Genomic DNA, 20,575 nt, shown 5'->3' on the forward strand with positions numbered 1-20,575 from the left:
CTGTCCACACTCAGTGGTTGTGACACAATGTGGCCCCTCAACCCTGTCAGGTTTTGTCCACCCTGGGTGGGGCCTGTGCACATTCTGTCTCCCTTCCGGAGTCACTTCCCTTCTTCCCTTTACTTTTTAGGGGCTGCTTCCTCTTGTTCTTCAACTCTCAGCTTAAGTGTTCTCACTGTCTGAGAGGGGCCTTCTTTAACTATCCTATTTAAAACTTATCTCTCTCCATCACCATTTTCCTCTGAGTTCCACTTACTTTCTTCATGAAAGTTGGTTTGGGATTGCACTTACTTTATTTCTGTACTTTTACTTTTTTTTAGTAAAAAGTAACAGTTTCATTTAATCTTGCTTTCATGGTTAGTGTCACCCTAGAATATACACTGACTGAGAACTCTGTATTTCTTACTCTTATATCCCTGTTACCTAGCAAATGTTTGGCACAGAATAATACCTTAAATACAGTTAGAAGCTAAGATGTTAGAATTCATTGAAATTCATTGAATGCCATTTGTTGCATGTTTTTGAAGTTTCATTTCCTAATTTAATGTATGTAGAAAATGATTATATTGACTTTTCAAATTAAAGATCCCGGATCTTTTCTGGATCAGTGTTAACATTAAATTGTCTCGAACAGTAGCAGAGTTGTGGAAGATCTAAGAGATGGAGTACATTCAGACTATACCTTGCAAGCAGGGTTTAAAATATAAAATCATTATATGTGTTTGCTTTTTATTATGTCAGTTTCCTCTCAGAATAGTAGAATTTTGAAGGAAAATTTTAGTTATACCTGACTTCTGTTCTTATTGAATTAGATGGGTATGAGAGTTGCAAGATTCAGACATTTTTAAATATCCAGTACAAAAAATGGAAAAACTAAATCTCCATGACTGGATTATTTGTATCTCTGTTCTGTTCCATGAATTTGAAAAATTGAGAGTTGTTAACCATATTCACTTCGTTTAAATGTCCTAATAACTAATGCTTCCTTTGAATTTTAAGATATATATTTTTCCCCTCTAGCCATATCAGTTTGAACAGTGCATTGTACATTCTCTGCAATCACTTAAAGGAGTCCTAGACTGCAAGCCCGGAGAAGCCAGTGTAAGTGTTCTGTTACATTCAACCTCTATTTCAGACTTTCCCGGTGAACCGTTCTGAATCACAGTTGTAAAGTTTTGAGTCATTTCACACAAGAGCTTTTCCCTCTTGACTGCTTGTAACTATATAGACTGTTGATTTCTTGATTCCAAGAGAGGCTGATGGAAATTAAAGATGTGAGTGTAAGTGTTGCAGGCAGGCTACTTGGCAATGTTAACACTTTGTATATAGAGTAAACAATTAAGCAGCTCTATGTCAACATCTTCTCAGGACAGAATCACTATAGATTGAAATACTTCCTATAGTCCAGGTCTTCATTCACAGTTCTTTTTCAGAATAGATTACACAGACTAGAGGTAGTTTTCCATGTGTTAACTTTTTATATTGAACTTTGTAAACAGAAGTTGTGTTTTCTTAGCAAAGTCCAAAATTTTTCACCAAAATTCTTCCTGACAGGTATTTCAACAACCTAAAACACAGGAGGAAGTTTGCCAACTAAGCATCAATATCATGCAGGTAATAAATAAAAGCACTGATACCCTGAGCGTGAAATAATGCAAATCATTTGTCAGCCCTCTCTTATTTAGAATATATGTATAAACATATACTATATTAAATATGTATTCTTTTTTATCTGTATATGATAGTTTATAGTAAGTCATGTAACAAAACAAAGTTCAAGGTAAAATTCCAGTTTCTTTTAGTAATACCTTAATATTTCATTTATATTATGTTCCCCTGTTTTGTGTTCTCATGGGACTTTACATAAATTTCTGTTAGAGCACTGATTACATTACATGATAGGCCCTGGCTGGTGTGGCTCAGTGGATTGAGTGCCAGCCTAAGAACTGAGGGGATCTCCAGTTCAATTCCCAGTCAAAGAAATGCCTGGGTTGCTGGCCAGGTCCCCAGTGCAGGACGTGTAAGAGGCAACCACACACTGATGTTTCTCTCCTTCCCCTTCTCCCTCCCTTCCCCTCTGTCTAAAAATAAGTAAATAAAAGCTTGAATGACATCATAGTTGTTTTATTTGGTGTCCAGGTGTGAAGTCCTTTGGGACCCGTGCTATGTGGGCACATAAAGTTGAACATGCAAGCGAATGAATGAGGGAAAGGAAAAGTTGTTTTTCCTAAAATATATGCAAGAACTCAATAGTTGGATAAAAATATCGGTGTTTTAATTGTCTCTTATTTATGTAATATACATTGGTGGATATAATATCACTTATGGGAGATACCTATAAAGATAGCTTATAGGTACGCTCTTATAAAGATATGTATTTCTTGATTTTTTATTTACATAAAATTATTTTTAATGTTCAAATGAATTAGAATCTAAGAGGTCATGTCACTGAAACTTGTTATTTTTTTTGACTTAGATTTTTATATATTGTCTGGAACAATTGAGCATTAAGCCTGATGGAGATGGAGATACTACACAGTAAGTAAAACTGAAATTAATCTCATTCTTGCATTTAGAAGGATTAAAAATACAGGCTGATGTTCTGTAATTGGCCTTATATCCTAAGACTTCCAATAAGAGAGACAAATATTTATATTAAAGTTATATTTTTCCACATTTGACCTATATTCTTCCCATAATTTCTTTCACTTTTAAGCTCATCTTAGCATTACTAGAGACATGTTGAGCAAACTGAACACAGGATTAGCTCACTAATTAGCCAAATTAAGAAGTTTTACACAGTAAATAACAGAGTAAAAACTTAAAATATATAACTTCTTTGTGTTAATGTTCACAATTCGAGTATAGAGGATTCTACTAATACTCTTGTTAAAAACTAATTATGTTAGTGGGGTTAATTCTGGTTTAGGCTTATTTGGGCTACAAGGAGCAAACCTTGATTCTTGATATTTACAAATCCATGTGATAATTCTTTTATAATAAAGTTCTGTAGGATTTTTTAAAATCTAGCTTTTCTGAATGACATTGGGACATACAACTTTTGTGCACCTAAAATTTATGCTTTGACACATATAATACTGAAATAAATGCCTGTTAAATTCATACTTGAAAAATTCCAAAGTTTTACCTATTTGCCTATTTCCTGGTAGTGGTTTTTTCCCCTCAGTATAGAAGGCAATCACCTCTCTGAGACCTAATAAATACTTAATTCTTCTAGTTTTTGCTTAATTTGTTTTTGTATGTTTAACACATTAATCCACCACCAGGAATTTGTATTGTTAATCAGTTCCCTGATACGATTCATTGAGTAAATCTTTCCTTCCCCTGACTGGTGTGGCTCAGTGGATGGAGTGCTTTTGATTCAAAAGGCCGCTAGTTCAATTCCCAGTCAGGGCACATGCCTGGGTTGCAGGCCAGGTCCCCAGTAGGGGGTGTGTGAGAGGCAAACACACCTTGAAGTTTCTCCCCCTCTCTCTCCCTTCCCCTCTCTTTAAAAATAAATAAATATAATCTTAAAAAAATAAATAACTATATAAGTAAATACATCTTTCCCTCCTATTATTTTGTTATATTTTTTGTTTCATACATTATTGAATTTTAATATATAGTGCAGTGTATTTCTGAGCTCTGTATTCTGTTCCATTCATCTATATTTTCTATCAGGTTGTGTTTTTCATTATCATTATTCTTTTGACATTTTTCAGATTGGTATCTTTACTAATTATTAAATGCTTCTGTTTTAAAGTATTTGATATTTTCATCCTTAAGTCTGCCATATGAATTCTAAAATATGTTGGTGAGGTTTAAAGAAGGGAATTCCTATTAAGGTGTTTATTATGATTCTGTTATGTCTTTAAATTAAGGAGTAGATTTATGGTATTCCCTCCTGTATTTATGGTAATAACAATTTTATTTATTGTATTCTTAGTTCTAATTATTATTTTTTTCTATCTCTTTGTTGAAGTTTTCACTGAGTTCATCCATTCCTCTTCCAGGTTCATTGAGCATTTCCATAACCATTCTTTGAACTCTTTTTTCGATAGATTGCTTATCTCCATTTCATTTAGTATTTTTTCCCCTGGTGTTTTATCCCTTTTTTTGGAATATATTTGTTTGCTTCCTCATTTTGCCTATATCTCTTTGTTTGTTTCTATGTATTAGATAGATCAGCTACATCTATCAGCCTTGAAAGAGTGGCCTTATGTACAAGGTGACCTTTGGGGCCCAGTGGTGCAATTCTTCCTTGTCACCAGAGCTACATGCTCCAGGAATGACCCTGTGTGGATTGTGTGCACCCTTCTTTTTGTAGTTGCACTATAATTGCTGTTGGAACTCCTGTGTGGGGGGTGTCCCCAGGCCAGCTGGATGTGAGAATTGGCTATGACTGCTGAGGATGATCTTTCATGAAGGGGCTGGCCCTCCAGAGTTGGAGCCACTTTGGGGAGGCTCTGGTGCTGGTCAAGGCTCTATGCTGGTTGTGCTGATCCTGGAGCTATTTGAGAGGGAGTTTGCTTTTGGCCTAGTTCACCTGCCAGCTGTGTTAGTGGTAGAGCTGCTTAGATCGGACTTCAGAGCAGGTTGAGGCACATGCTTTGTTTGGAGCCACTTTGAAGTCATTTTGGCTTGGAGAAAAACCTGGGATGTGACCTCTGATGAATGCTGGGGTAGGGTGTAGGTATAGAGAGCGTCAGAATTTGCACTGGCTTATGCCAGCCAGGCTAGGTTGAAGGAGAGTGAAATAGAAGAAACAAAGAAATAATGGCATTTGCCAACACTTGGGTCTCTGGAGAAAGTTCCCATTGTTCCCTTTAGGGTGACTGCTTACCCTAAAGCTAGTTAATATAATTCCTGCATGGTTGATTCAGGTACTTTTCCAGCTGCTGCCTCAGTGTTGGGACTTGTACTGAGTGAGTTTGTATTGCACTTGAGCCCTTAAAGAGTGGAGTCTTTCATTCCTGGAAAGCCCTGTTGGCTCTCAAAGCCATATATTATGAGGGCTTCCTCTTCCAGGTGTAAATCCTCTGGGTAGGGTCACCTGGTGTGGGATTCAGACCCCTCTGTATTCAGGAGGACCACTGTGGTTATGGTATCCCTTCCACTTGTGAAGCACCACACTGGGTATATGGGTCCTCACCAGCCTGCATCTCTGCCCTCCTACTCATCTAGATGTGGCTTTTTTTTTTATATCCTGAGCTGTAGAAAAACCTGATCAACTAGTCTTCAGATTGTTCCCAGTGAAGATTGCTCTATATTTAGTTATAGTTTTGGTGTGTCCATGTGAGGAGGTGAGCTAAGGATCTACCTACTCTGCTATCTTGACTCCCATTACCTAGAGAACTGACCAATATATTTTAAAGTCAAATTAACATAAGGCTCATTGCATATTTTATTGATAGAGTTGACATATAACTTTACATTAGCATTTTTATTTTATTATTTTGATTGTTCTCTTTCTTGTTTTATATCTAGTCTTTCTATTGATGTTTCTTCTCCTGATTTGTTTGGAAGTATTCATGAAGACTTCAGTTTGACTTCTGTAAGTAAGCTGATACTTAAGATGATAAATAGAGAGTAAAACATGTCATTTTAAAACTATGTAATGACAGTTACATAGATTATTTCATAATCTGTCTAAATTACCTGCTTATTGGTGCTGTAACTTACTACTCTTTACTTTGGAGTTGTGTTTTATTTTGTGAAAATGTTAGTAAAAATATAACTTCATATATATTCTTCACTTAAAATCTTTTTAGATGAAGTTGCAACTTAACTAGTTCCATCTATTCTCTGCATCATGCAGGTTCTTGAGTGTGAATTAGATGTCCTAGCAGTTCCCTGGTATAGAGAGTTCCTCCACATTTTTCCTCTTTAACCAAAGAAGCTCTACTTTTCTCTGTTTTATTTCTGTAAGTTCCCTAATAGCATTTCATTTGAACACAGAGTTCTGTGGCAAAAACAAAGCCAAACATGCACACACACAAGTACATATATATGTATATATATATATGAATATAGGTATGTGTATATATACATATGTACACACACACTTTAAAAATATATACGTGTATTTAGGGATGATTCACAAACATAACTTTATCACATATAAACTTAGCTGTTGAAATGAAAACTCCAGCTATCTTAAAAACAAATAACTTTCTCTGTTCTGTCTTTAGCTTGAAGGATGGGTGTATGTGTATATGTGTATCACTCAAGAAAGGAAACATAGGGCCTGAATTTTCTGCCCTATATCATTTCTGCATTTTTATATTTATAAATATGAATTCCTAAATAAGCAATTTGCTATATTGGGAAAAGTATAATTTAATCAAAGTAATTTTTAAAGATTTTATTTATTTATTTTTAGAGAGGGGAGGGAGAGAGAGAGAGAGAAACATCAATGTGTGGTTGCTGGGAGTCACGGCCTGCAACCCAGGCATGTACCCTGGCTGGGAATCAAACCTGCAACACTTTGGTTCGCAGCCCGCACTCAATCCACTGAGCTACGCCAGCCAGGGCCTTAATCAAAGTAATTTTTAATAAAATCTATTAGTTAATGGATTGACAAAGAGAATTTAGGAAGAAAAACGATTCTAAGCCCTGGCTGGCATAGCTCAGTGGATTGAATGCAGGCTGCGAACCAAAGTGTCACAGCTTCGATTCCCAGTCAGGCCAAATACCCGGGTTGCAGGCCACAGCCCCCAGCAACTGCATATTGATGTTTCTCTCTCTCTCTCTCTTTCTCCCTCCCTTCCCTCTCTAAAAATAAATAAAATCTTTAAAAAAACGGTTTTAAAGAAAGACTAAAAATTTGGTTTAGGTCTAGATGTATTGAACAAGTGTCATTCAGGTAGAGATATGTAGTGGCAGATTAGCTGTGCTTACTTGGACCCCAGGAGAGAAGTCTAGGTATAGATTTATGAATTGGCAAAATAAGGCCTGGGGATGGGTGACAATACCATTAAAAACAGTAGTAGATTAAGAGAAGGGCCAAATATACAAAAATAATATGGGGGTACCAATATTTAAAGGATGTCTAGGAGCAGAGGCCTTGAAATTTTCTGTGAAGGAATAATCAGAGAGAAGGATATTCTCATAGAGAAATGTTCCTGAGACAAATGGAAAAAGTATTTAAACAAAGGAATATTTAAGAGTCTCTTAGACTGAAGGAGTATCAGGTTAGATCAGATGAAAACTAGAACCTCATAACCTTGGCAATTAGGAGGCCATGTATGGCAATGTGAGAAGCACATCATTGGACCACTCAAGGGCCATCTGTAGGACAAGAGTGAATGGGAGCTGAAGAAGTTTCTGTGGAGAGTTTAAGCCATCCTTTCCATTGTGAACAAAGAGGACTAGAGAAGGACATGAGCTGGAGGAAAGATCCTTCTAAATTGAGAAAGGCCTTGCCAGCTATCTGACCAACTGTGTATGCTTTTTTATGTCTTTTAGAACAAGCCTAATTTCTTTATTTTTTTTAATTTTTTTCAATTGTTGTTCAAGTACAATTGTCTCCATTTCCCTAGACCACTACCCCCACCCCAGCCATCCCCACTTCCCATCCTTGATCCTACCCCCCTTTGGTTTTGTCCATGTGTCCTTTATAGGTATTCCTGTAAACCCTTCCCCCTTTTCCCTCCATTACATGATAATCTTTACAGTGTTTTGAAAACAGCTGCTATGTGCTTGGAATCTTCCCTTCTCCTTACTAACACTCTAAATTATATAGATGTCTCCCAGTTCATGTGCTTGTAGTCACTTGATGTGGTGGTTCTCCCCTGAGTCTACTTTGGTCCTTCTTCAAGAGTGGATCCCCAACTCCAATGTGACCCTGACTACTGGGAAGCAGCCAGAACCACACATTAGATTACATCTCTCTGTTGACTTATATTGAGCTTGCTGTGAACCAAACCCCACATTTCATACTTGCTTCTGCTACTCATGGTACCTTATCTCTTCCATTTTATTTTGTAAAAATTATGTATTTTATACCAAATTCATTTCCTTAGTTTTCTCCTCCCATGGTATCTTGTTATATTTGGCCCAGATTATTGAGATCTTCTTAAGGTCTTATTCTGTTATTCAGCAGAGGCGATTATGGTAGAAAGAGGTCTAGGTTTGAAGTTAGCAGACACTGGTTTTTCCTTATCTGCTTCTTATTAATTGAATAACCTTGGGCATATTACTGAGGGTATCCAGTTTTCTCCTGGACAAAATTGAGATGGTCATGCCTATACCTCAGAGATTGGTGAGGAATAATTAAAATAATACGTAGGGCTATAGTCCTTAATCTGCAAGTTCTCCCTTTCATAAATTGGGTTGTTATTTTCAAACATGTATCTTTATCTAAGTTGTTAAAAACGTTTGATTATTTGATTGTGTTATTCAGTTCTTTCTACTTTTTATTTCTTCTGATTGGTTAGATTTGAGGGGGGATACTTACTAAGGGTAAGACTTTAAATCACCCAAATAGTTTTTCCATTTTATGGGAAGAACCATTTTCTTTCAACTAAAGATAGTTAATTAATAGGGGTTAGAAGATGCAGCAGGCTCAGGTGGACTCCTAGATAAGGGTAATATTTGTAGGAAAGACTTTTGAAGGATAAGGCAATTAAGTCCAGATGAGAATTTCAAGGAGTGCAGCATGTTTAGAGTGGCTAGTGAGATAGATACTATGTTTACTTTACTTCATGTGCTTTACAAGGACCACATAAGGATAACACCAGATCTAGGGCAGGAGGGAATATCCCAGCCTCACCTGTGCACCTTTCCATTGCTGTTCACTGCTCTCTTTCTGATTTTTACTTGCCATTTAAATTCAAAGTGTGGAGGAGGAGCATATATACCATAACCTTCTTTACCTTTTTCTGTACTCCATTTACCATCCATAGGTTATCAGGGCTATCAACAATGTTTCATTTGCTTGAAGGTACCTTAATAATTTCTTGGCCTTTTAATTATATTTGTTGATAACCTGAAAAGGCATTCAGTAGACTACACTCTACTAGAAATAAAGATTGGGACATATTAAATACATGAACATATCAAATATTAAATGCTTTTAAATTTAGAAAGTTTTAAAACTTTTGGTGGGGCTAAATGATATTATTAAGAGAGATAATCTGTACTTGGCAGTTGAGTTTAAAGAGTACATTTTATCTGTGGTTTGAATACCTTAAAGGACAGGGGCCTATTTATTTCCATATTTATCATATTGACTTTAACATAAGTTATTCTGATTACATATGAAACAGGAAACATATATGGGTGAGAACTTTTCCTGGAAAGTGGTTTCTGCCTTAGTTTTTAGTCAAGGGATCTTAAACTGAGGCCCTAAATTAGTCACATTTGTTCCAGAGAATGCTGTTAAACCTGACAGAGCACAGAGAAAGTGCTTTCTGTTAGCCACAATAGCAGTGATAGATGCCATTCCTGGAATTCTGTTTACAAAAAGAGTTCTTATGAACTGTAAAAGATGTTTTATTTATCAGCATTGGGGTCTGTAATTTTGATGAGAAATTACTTTAAGTAGGTATAACTATGGAGAGTACACACCATGGGGCTCTAGTCCTCTCTAATCCTGTCATTGGGGCAGAGTCCCCTACACTCTGTGCCTTCACTACTGAAAAGAGGGAGACTGTTCTACATAAAACATTCTGTGAAGATCCAAGTTTTTGAAGAAGCCTATCACATAGATTATATTATAATTCTCTTTTAAACTGTTTTCTAAGGTTTCTACAATTTTTGTAGTCACTTAAAAATATTCACTTTATAGCTAATTTTGTACACAAAGAATTAAGTAAAATAACTTATAACATGAACCCCTTTCATAAGAACAATAGCTGATCCTACTTTACTAGTTAACTGTGTTTCATCAATCAAGGGAATATTATTTGACTCTTTAGTGTCTTATATATTAATGAGCACTTAGTAGAATTATAGAATTGTGTGTTTCTATGTTAATATTGCAAAAGAAGGAGCCAAAGAACACCAAAGTGTTGAATGTTGATATTAAACACCAGGGATAATTAAACTTAATAAGTGATAAATGATACTTGTTAGACTCTCAATTTGTTACTATAAATGTAATTTTCTAAAAATTTGTTTTGCTTTTAGGAACAGCAACTTTTGATAGTCCTAAGTAATTGCTGCTACCTAGAACGTCACACCTTCCTAAATATAGCAGAACATTTTGAAAAGCACAACTTCCAGGGGATAGAAAAAATAACACAGGTAAATGAATTATGTTAAGTGAACAAGTTGATTGTTTTATCATTTTAGTTTCCATACTATTTTCTCAGCACCCTCTTTCTTTTACTTTCCTATACTTTTCCCTCTATTTGCCCTCCTCACACCCATATTCCTTCCCCATTTTCACCCCACCCTATTTTTAAATGACTCCTGTCCTTCTCATATCTCAGCTTGAATAATTAATACTTTCTGCTTTTCTCTAGAGCAAAGTTTCCTCAAGGTTAGAACTCATTTACTCCCACTTAAGCTGTTCATAAGTGAGGGAAGAAAATAATGATGGAAAGGCATAAAACCCAAATCTTTAAGAATCATCTCAACTCTGGCTCCTTTTAGATTAAAGCTTTTACTTATAGCCAATAGCAGACTCCCTGAGCCTGGAGAAAGTTTCTCTTTCTACTTATTCACACTTTTTCCTCTTTCCCTTTCCATTTGTCTGCAGTGATCCTTTTGTTTTACTACTTAAGCAGCCACACAGGTGCTTGGGTGTGCACGCACACACGATGGCTTACAACAGTTGTAGGAAGCTTCATACCTTGTTTAATATCTTACCTGAAAAACACATACTCTCCAAGACTCTAATCCATGGATATAACAAGGTTGAATGAAGATGAGTCCTGTATCAATGGAGGAGGTTTTTTAAAAAGTTATACTTGGTTGTTTATGTTCTTTCAAGTAAGCAGAAAAGGAAAAAATGAAGTAACTTTGTTATTAAAGGTTAGTTGGTTTCTGGGCAAAGGTTTATCAGATTTCTAAGTAAAACTAAGCTCGAACCACTTTTAATGTCAATATACTTTTCTCAGTGCAAAAAATAAGAAAGATAATGATCTTGTTAATCTTATAATCAAAAGGTACTCTTGAGGGATTACATACTTTTTACAAATGATGGTTCTAGTTCATGAGCTAGATTGGGATTTTTTTCTCAAAGAATGAAAATATAAAAGTGGGTGGCTCTGTCCTTTCCTGGCTTTTTGTAAAGATTAATCATTCTGATGAGAAATATTATGATCTAAGGCTGTAGGGCCAAAAGTTGAGTTTATTTCCAGAAAGTTTTGTGTTAAGAATTGCAGAGTGCTCTCTTGCAGTAAAAAGTAGACACTTTGTTTTTATGCAATAACAATAATGACAGTATATTTATGGGAGAGGTTTTTATCATTTAAAAAGTATATGAAATGATTAGGAATTACATATATAGCAGCAGCAGTAAATTTGGTCTTCTTTAGGTTTTTACAAAGTTATAAGGAGGGACTCTCTATTGCCGTGGTTTTATCAGTAAAAGGTAGCATGAAAGTGACATATAAATAAGCTTATATATCCTTCCTAGTCTTTGTCCAAATCATTTTGAGACCACAATAATACGAAGGATTGTTGGGGGAGGGATGCAGCTTAGAATAAATGGTAGGCTATTTTTTTTACATTTAGAATTTGGAATTTTTTTAGTTGCCCTGTGAATCATTTGAAATTATTCACTTGTATAAATAGTAAACTAGATTTAGATTATAGTTTATTGATTCTGCTTGTTATGAATAAATTCATTAATTTTATGATATCAGCCAAGTAAAATATATTTTTGCATTAAGGGAAAAGAGGGTGCCAACTTCTGTGCATTTTTCATAGTTTCATTTTCAGATCACAGATAATTCTTGAGGTGAGATCCTTGAAAAATCATGGGGCAGATAGGTCATGTTCATAATTTGGTGTCCATTTTTTAAAAGTTAAATTTATTGGGGTGATATTGGTTAATAGGATCACATAGGTTTCAAGTGTACATTACTATGATACATAATCTGTATACATACACAATGGACATTGTGTGCCTACCACCCAAAGTCAAATCCTCTTGCCACCATATATTTGGCCCCTTTTACCCTTTACTACCTTCCTACTTGTCTTTTCTTTGGTAACCACTAAACTGTTTCAGTTTTATATCCCACATATGTGTGAAATCATACAGTTGTTAGCTTTTTCTGATTATGTCACTTAGCATAATATTCTAAAGGCTCATATATGTTATCACAGATGGCAGTATTTCATCTTTTCTTGTGGCTAAGTAGTATTCCATTGTACACATCTTTATCCAATCATCCACTGAAGGACACTTTGGTTGTCTCCATGTCTTGGCCACAATGAATAATTATGCAATAAATATAGGGGTGCATATATCTTTACCAATAAATGTTTTTGAGTTTTTTGGTTAAATACCCAGAAGATTGCTGGGTCATATGGTAACTCTATTCTTAAGTTTTTGAGGAACTGCTATATTGTTTTCCATAGTGGCAGTACCAGTTTACATTACTACCAACAGTGAATGAGGGTTTCTTTTTCTCTACAACCTCTCCAACACTTGTTGATAATATTCATTCAAACAGGTGTGAGGCAATATCTTATTGTAGTTTTGATTTGCATTTCCCTGATAGGTAGTGAATTGAACACTATTGCATATATCTGTTGGCTGTTGTATGTCTTCTTGGGAAAGGTGTCTGTTCAAGTTCTCTGTCCATTTTTTTTAATTGGATCATTTGCTTGTTTGGTGTTGAGTTGTATGAGTTCTTTATATATTTTGGATATTACCCCTTTCTCAGAGCTATTGTTTGCAAATATCATCTCCGATTTGATTGATTGCCTTTTTGCTTTGTTGTCAGTTTCTTTTGCTGTACAGAAACTTTTTAGTTTACTGTAACCCCATTCATTTACTTTTGCCTTTACTTCCCTTGCCTGTGGGGTCAAATTCATAAAATGTTCTCTATGACCCAGATCCATAAGTTTAGTACCTATGTTTTCTTCTATGTACTTTATTGTTTCAGATCTTATATTTAAGTCTTTGATCCATTTTGAATGAATTTTTGTACATGGGAAAAACTGTAATCTAGCTTTATTCTTTTGCATGTGGCTTTCCATTTTTTCCCAGCACCATTTATTGAAGAGGTTTTCTTTTCCCCATTGTATGTTTTTGGCTCCTTTTTAAACAATTATTTGCCCATATACGTGTGGTTTTATTTCTGGGCTCTCAATTCTTTTCCATTGGTCTGTGTGTCTGTTTTTCTGCCAGTACCACATTACTTTGATTGTTGTGGCTCTGTAGTATAATTTGAAGTCAGATAGTGTGATACTTCTGGCTTCCATTCTTTTGTTCTGTTTCTGCTTTTAGAATAATAATTCACTGGGGCCTCATAATATAGTGCCACCAAACACTAGACATTTTCAGATCTCCCTCCAGGTACACACTGGTGGTTTGAAAAGGGTTCTTCTTGGCATATTTCTTCCTGCTTTCTTATTGGTACTTTTACCAGTAGAAGGATGAAAATGACCAGTATTATTTTCCTAAATCTTGTTCATCTTCAAAAGTAGAATTAGTTTAAATATAGGGGTCGTACGTAAATAACTATGCTTTAAGAGTTTATTAAATTTAGTGACCAGTGATTAATTAAAGCTAGAATGATTTCATATATATATAATTTTATTTGATGTGGATAACCCTGTAAAGTAATTAAGGTATTTACTCCATTATTTTTCATACAGAAGGATGCTCAGTGAGGTTAATGATTTGACCCATATAACTAGCAAAATAAAGCAGGACTCAACATTAAATTCTCTCTTTCTAAATTGAAAATACTTTCTGGCCCAGTACCATATATCTTAAAATAAAGAACAAAATTCTTCCCTTAGAAATACAGCAAAAGAAAATTGTGGTAGCCGTAATTATATAATTACAAGGATATATTTTTAAAGATTTTATTTATTTATTTTTAGAGAGGGAAGGGAGGGAGAAAGAGAGAGAGAGAGAAACATCAATGTGCAGTTGCTGGGGGCCATGGCCTGCAACCCAGGCATGTACCCTGGCTGAGAATTGAACCTCTAACACTTTGGTTCCCAGCCCGCACTCAATCCACTGAGTGACACCAGCCAGGGCACAAGGATATTTTTTACATATATAAAATGCTGTTTAAACATGTCCTAGTCTTTCTTTTTTTTTCCCTTTTCTTATTGATGTTCAATACAGTTGTCTCCCATTTTACCACCACCACTTTCCCCCACCCTACTCATGCCCACCTCCCACCTTCAATCCCACCCCCCCTTTGGCTCCCTCCATGGGTCCCTCATTCATGTTCATTTATGTACCCTTCCCTTCTTTCCCACATTATTTCCCTCTCCTCTCCCCTCTGGTTACTGTCAGTTAGCTACTGATTTCAATGTCTCTGGCTATATTTTGCTTGTCAGTTTGTTTTGTTAATTAGGTTCCACTTATAGGAGAGATCATATGGTATTTGTCTTTCACCACTTGGCTTACTTCACTTAGCCTAATACCTTCCAGTTCAATCCATATTGTTGCACAGGGTAAAAGCTCCTTCTTTCTTTCTGCTGCATAGTATTCCATTCTGTAAATGTACCATAGTTTATTGATCCATTCATTTACTGATGGCCACCTAGACTGCTTCCAGCACTTGGCTATTGTATATTGTGCTGCTATGAACATTGGGGTACATAGGTTCTTTTGAATTAGTGTTTCATGATTCTTAGGATATAAACCCAGCAGTGGAATTACTGGGTCAAAAGGCAATTCCATTTTTAGTTTTTTGAGGAAATCCCATACTGTTTTCCACAGAGGCTTCACCAGTTTGCATTCCCACCAACAGTGCAGTAGGGTTCCCTTTTCTCCACAACCCCACCAGCACTTATTGTTTGTCAATTTCTTTATGATGGCAATTCTGACCAGTGTGAGGTTGTATCTTATTGTGGTTTTAATTTGCATCTCTCTGATGTCTAGTGATGCCGAGCATCCTTTCATATGTCTCTGGGCCCTGTATGTCCTCCTTGGAGAAGTGTCTGTTCAAGTCCTTTGCTCATTTTTTAATTGGATTGTTTGTCTTCCTGCTGTGGAGTCATGTGAGTTCTTTATATATTTTGGAGACCAAACCCTTGTCTGAGATATCACTGGCAAATCTGTTTTCCCATACAGTTGGTTCTTTTTTCATTTTGCTAATGTTTTCTTTAGCCATGCAGAAGCTTTTTATTTTGATGAAGTCCCATTTGTTTATTCTTTCCTTTATGTCCCTTCCTCTAGGGGACATATCAGTGAAAATATTTCTGCATGGAATATCTGAGATCTGCCTGTCTTCTCTTCTAGGACTTCTATGGTATCGTGACTCATATTTAAGATCTGAGTGGGAAAGTTTTTAGTTTTTGCCCATGGAGTATAATGTTGGCTGTAGGTCTCTCATATATGGCCTTTATCAGGTTGAGGAATGCTCTCTCTGTTCCCACTTTGCTGAGTGTTTTGATCATAAATGGGTACTGTCCCTTATCAAATGCTTTTTCTGCATCTGTTGATATGATCATGTGATTTTTGTCCTTGCTTTTATTATGTGATGTATTACGTTTATTGATTTGCAAATATTGTACCATAATTGCATCCCTGGGATGAATCCCATTTGATCATGGTGTATGATCTTTTTAGTGTATTGCTGGATGTGGTTTGCCAGTACTTTGCTGAGGATTTTAGTGTCCATGTTCATCAGTGATGTTGGCCTGTAGTTTTCTTTCTTGGTTGTGTCTTTTTCTGATCTTGGGATTAGGATGATGCTGGCTTCATAAAAAGAGTTTGGGAGTTTTCTGTCTTCTTGGATTTTTTGGAATAGTCTGTGAAGGATACAGGTTAGCTCTTCCTTAAATGTTTTGTAGAATTCTCCTGTGAAACTGTCTGGTCTAGGGCTTTTGTGTGTTGGGAGTTTTTTTATTGATGCTTCAATTACAGCAGTCTTTTCAGGCTTTCTGCTTCTTCTTCATTGAGTTCTAGAAGATTATATTTTTCCAGAAATTCATCCATTTCACCTTGGTTTTCAAATTTTTGGCGTATAGTTCTTCGTAGTAATTTGTTACAATTCTTTGTATTTCTGTGGTATCAATTGTAATCTCTCCTCTTTCCTTTCTGATTGTGTTTATTTGGGTCCTCTCTTTTTTTCTCGATGAGTCTACTTAAAGGTTTCTTGGTTTTGTCTATCTTTTTAAAGAACCAGCTCCTGGATTTATTGATCCTTAGAATTTTGCTTTAGTCTCTATGTTGTTTAATTCTGCTGTGATCTTGATTATTTCCTTCCTTCTACTTGCCCTGGGCTGTCTTTGTTGTTGTTCCTCCAGTTCTTGTAGGTGCCCATTTTTTAATTGGGTTGTTTGTCATCCTGGTGTTGAGTTGTGTTAGTTCTTTATATACTTTGGAGGTTAAACCCTTTTCTGATGTATCATTGGCAAATATGGTCTCCCATATAGTCATTTCTTTTTTCATTTTGATGATGGTTTTTCTAGCTGTGCAGAAGCTTTTTATTTTGGTGTAGTCCATTGCCCTAGGAGATATATCTGCAAAAATATTGGCTAATTGGATATCTGAAATTTTACTGCCTATGTTTCCTTCGGGATATTTGTGGTATCATAATGTATATTTAAGTCTTTTATCCATTTTGATTTTATTCTTGTGTATGGTGTATGTTGGTGGTCTAGTTGCATTTTTTTGCATGTACTAGTCCAGTTCTCTCAACACTGTATATTGAAGAAACTATTTTTACTCTATTGTATGCTTGTGCCCCCTTTGTCAAATATTAATTGACAAAAAATATGTAATGATTCTCAAATTTGCATGTCATCCTTGCTCAGAGGCCATGCTAATCTCTAGATCATTCCAATTTTAGTATATGTGCTGCCAAAATGAGCACAAGAATATATTTTGATGTGCATACTGTTGCTAAGGAAGTTACAGTATAATGGTAGATTCTTACAAGTATTAATTGCTCCTATATTTAAAACAAAATACTGCCTCTTAATATATCCTGTATTTCTATAAGTTGCTACCAACTGTTTGAAGTACTCTAAAAGGTGCTGCCCAGTTTTAATATGTAGGAATTTAATGAATACAGCTATTTCTGAGTATATAATTATTAAATTAAGAGTCCCACTTTTTTTCATTTAGATAGGTACCCTGTTTTAGTTAGAGACACCTGACCTAAAAGGGTAGGTAGCATACCCTTAGGCATCACCTTCTCTGTGAATCCTTTTCAGTCCTCTTAGTAGTGCCCCTTTAAACACTCTCTGTCTGCTTCCTTAATAGCCTTATCTTTTTTAACAGGTAGTTTTATGAATGTTTGTCTTTCTTTTCTGTTAGACAGTGATTTCCTTGACAGGATTTTTCCATTTAACTTTCATCTATCACTGTCAGGTAGTGCTTTAATGATGGATGTGCATTACTGTTACATTTCAAGTAGGGTCAAACATACTTAGTTAACATCTGTGTTCATAGCTGGTGTGACCAGGGCATTAGTGGAAACAAGGCAATTGAAATAATAATAATTGCTGCTAGTTTTTGCTGTGTACTTTAAATGTGTACACAAGTTTCATAAATTGTCTTATTAAATTTTCACAACAAAATTAATGGAGTACAATTTACCTTAATTCCACCTTGTCACAAATTAATGCTCCCCCTGTACTGTTTTTGTTTCATTTTCCTAGTATCTTTCTAGTCATCCATTTATTTCCAACCTTTAAAAAAAAAATGAGGTATAGCCCTGGCTGGTGTGGCTCAGTGGATTGAGCACCAGGTTATGAACCAAAGGGTCGCTAGTTCTATTTCCAGTCTAGGGCATTTGCCTGGATTGCAGACCAGGCCCTGCGTAGGGGGCACATGAGAGGCAACCACACATTGATATTTCCCATTCTTTCACCCTTCTATTTATTAAAAATATATAAATAAATCTTTTTTAAAAATTGAAGTATAATTTTGTGTATACAATAAAATACACAAATCTTAAGTGTACAGATTGGTGACTTTTTATACACATATTACACCCCTTTACATTTTTACTCTGTGTTTTGAGGTATTTAATTGCACTTAATTTCAATATTAGTAGTGACCAGTAGTTTCTCCAATTAATGTAGTCAGTTGTTAGCTTTGGAAATCATGTATTTTATCTTCATTAAGTTTTTTAAGTATATTTTATTGATTATGCTATTACAGTTGCCCCAATTTTTGCCTCTTTATCTCCCCTCCACCCTGCCCCCACAACTATCATCCCCCACCCCTTAGTTCATGTCCATGGGTTGTACATATAAGTTCTCTGAGTCCTCTGTTTCCTATACCATTTTTTATCTCTCCCTATTTTATGCCTACAAATTATGCTGCTTCTTCCCTGTGCCTTTCCCCCCATTCCTCCCTTCCCCCTCCCCACTGAAATCCCTCCATGTGATGTCCATTTCTCTGATTCTGTTCCTGTTCTAGTTGTTTGCTTAGTTTTTGTTTTTGTTGTTCTTCTTTTCCTTTAGGTTCATTTGTTGATAGTTGTGAGTTTGTTGTCATTTTACTGTTCATATTTTTAATCTTCTTTTTCTTAGATCTAAGTCCCTTTAACATTTCATGTAATAAGGGTTTGGTGATGATGTACTCCTTTAACTTGACCTCATCTGTGAAGCACTGTATCTGTCCTTCCAGTCTCAATGAAAGCTTTGCTGGATCCCTGTACCTTTGCCCTCATTATCCCCCTTTCCCCTCTCTGCTGATAATCTTCTATGTGATCTCCATTTCTATGATTCTTTTCCTGTTCTAGTTGTTTACTTAGTTTGTTTTTGTTTTTGTTTTTACATTCAGTTGTTGATAGTTGTGAGTTTGTTATTTTAATGTTCATAGTTTTGATGTTCCTCTTTTTCTTAAATCTCTTTAACATTTCATATAATAATGGCTTGGTGATGATGAACTCTTTTAGTTTTACCTTGTCTGGGAAGCACTTTATCTGCTCTTCAATTTTAAATTACAGCTTTGCTGGATAGAGTAATCTTGGTTGTAGGTCATTTCCGTTCATCACTTTTCAACACTTCTTGCCAGTTCCTTCTTGTTTGCAAAGTTTCTTTTGAGAAATCAGCTGAAAGTCTTAAGTGAGCTCCTTTATAGGTATCTCTCTGCTTTTCTCTTGCTGCTTTTAAAATGCTTTCTTTATCTTTAACCTTTGGCATTTTAATTATGATGTGTCTTGGTGTGTTCCTCTTTGGGTCTAACTTGTTTTGGACTGTGTGCTTCTTGGACTTGTATGTCTATTTCCTTTGCCAAATTAGGGAGGTTTTCTTTCATTATTTTTTCAAACAAGTTTTTAATTTCTTGTTCTTCTCCTTCTGGCATCCTTATGATTCAGATGTTGGCAGTACATTTGGAGATGTCCCAGAGTCTTCTTATTCTCTCCTCATTTTTTTGGAATTCTTCTTTCTTCATTCTGTTCTGGTTGACTATTTATTTCTTCTTTACATTCCAATTCAGTAATTTTGAACCCCAGCTTCCTTCCCTTCACTATTGGTTCCCTGTGGATTTTTCTTTATTTTACTTAGTATAGCCCTCATTTCTTCCCTTATGTCTGTGCCATGGTGTTCTCTGAGCATCTTCATCACCTGTGTTTTGAACTCTGCATCTGACAGTTTGGCCATCTCCGTTTTACTTAGTTCTTTTTCCTAAGTTTTGGTCTGTTCTTTCATTTGGGCCATATTTCTTTGTCTTCCCAATTTGGCAGCCTCCCTGTGTTTGTTTCTGTGTATTAGGTAGAGCTGTTTTGAGGTGTACCTTGTTTTGGTACACCTGTTATGTGTAAGAGGTGGAGCCTTAGGTATTCTCCCGGATAAGACACTCCACTTAGCCACTTTGTGGCACTGTATGTGGAGGAGGGGTCAGAGTAAGAATAGTATCACTTGCTTGGCTCTCGCCTCATTTCCAGTCACTTCCTCCACTTCCTGTATGCAACTGGCACCCTTCTAGCTGCTGCCCTGATGCTGAATGCCAGAGTGGGTGGGTTTGCATACATTCTAGGACCTTCTGGGTCCTTTAAATGGATTCTCTTGAGAGACCAGTAGTTTCTTCTGTCACCCCAACCCCCACTGGATTTTACAGCCAGAAATTATGAGGCTTTATTTCCCAGCACTGGAACACTGGGCTATGGAGTCTGGCCTGGGGCTGGGATCGCTTTCTCTCTAGGTGTCCTCCCTGGTTTTTATCCACCTCATGTAAAAATGCAGGACCACCTTTTCCACTGGCCACCAACTGCTGCTGCCCCGCCAGCACACCACGTCCTCTCCACCCTGGCTCCACATCTCTGCTCTTCCTACCTATCTGGATGAATATTTCTTCTTTAAATCCTTGGTTGTCAGACTTATATGCAGTTTGATTTTCTGGCAGTTCTGGTTGTTTTTTTGTTTTTAAGTTAGCTGTGATCCTTTTCATGGTTGTACAAGGAGGTAAATCGTGATTACCGACACCTCCATCTTGGCCAGAAGTCTATCTTCATGGAGTCTT

At 36.1% G+C, this 20,575-nt stretch overlaps 1 protein-coding gene and 1 non-coding gene across 4 annotated transcripts in view; one reads left to right on the forward strand and one right to left on the reverse strand.

Moving 5' to 3' along the window:
- Nucleotides 1–20,575, forward strand: part of EXOC2 (exocyst complex component 2) — a 254,233-nt gene that overhangs the window by 167,934 nt on the left and 65,724 nt on the right. For all 3 annotated transcript variants that reach the window (XM_045841724.1, XM_045841722.1, XM_045841723.1), the window contains exons 18-22: nucleotides 1,021–1,101; nucleotides 1,555–1,614; nucleotides 2,477–2,538; nucleotides 5,491–5,557; nucleotides 10,135–10,251. In XM_045841724.1, coding sequence (XP_045697680.1) covers nucleotides 1,021–1,101; nucleotides 1,555–1,614; nucleotides 2,477–2,538; nucleotides 5,491–5,557; nucleotides 10,135–10,251 — 387 coding nt within the window. The remainder of the gene's footprint in view (nucleotides 1–1,020; nucleotides 1,102–1,554; nucleotides 1,615–2,476; nucleotides 2,539–5,490; nucleotides 5,558–10,134; nucleotides 10,252–20,575) is intronic.
- On the reverse strand, nucleotides 16,867–16,970 carry LOC123820818. The gene has a single exon (XR_006786024.1). It is a non-coding gene; the product is annotated as a U6 spliceosomal RNA (small nuclear RNA).

The sequence above is a fragment of the Phyllostomus hastatus genome, unplaced genomic scaffold (assembly GCF_019186645.2).
Source record: "Phyllostomus hastatus isolate PE091 unplaced genomic scaffold, TTU_PhHast_1.1 phas_contig_37, whole genome shotgun sequence".
In the NCBI taxonomy this organism is placed as follows: domain Eukaryota; kingdom Metazoa; phylum Chordata; class Mammalia; order Chiroptera; family Phyllostomidae; genus Phyllostomus; species Phyllostomus hastatus.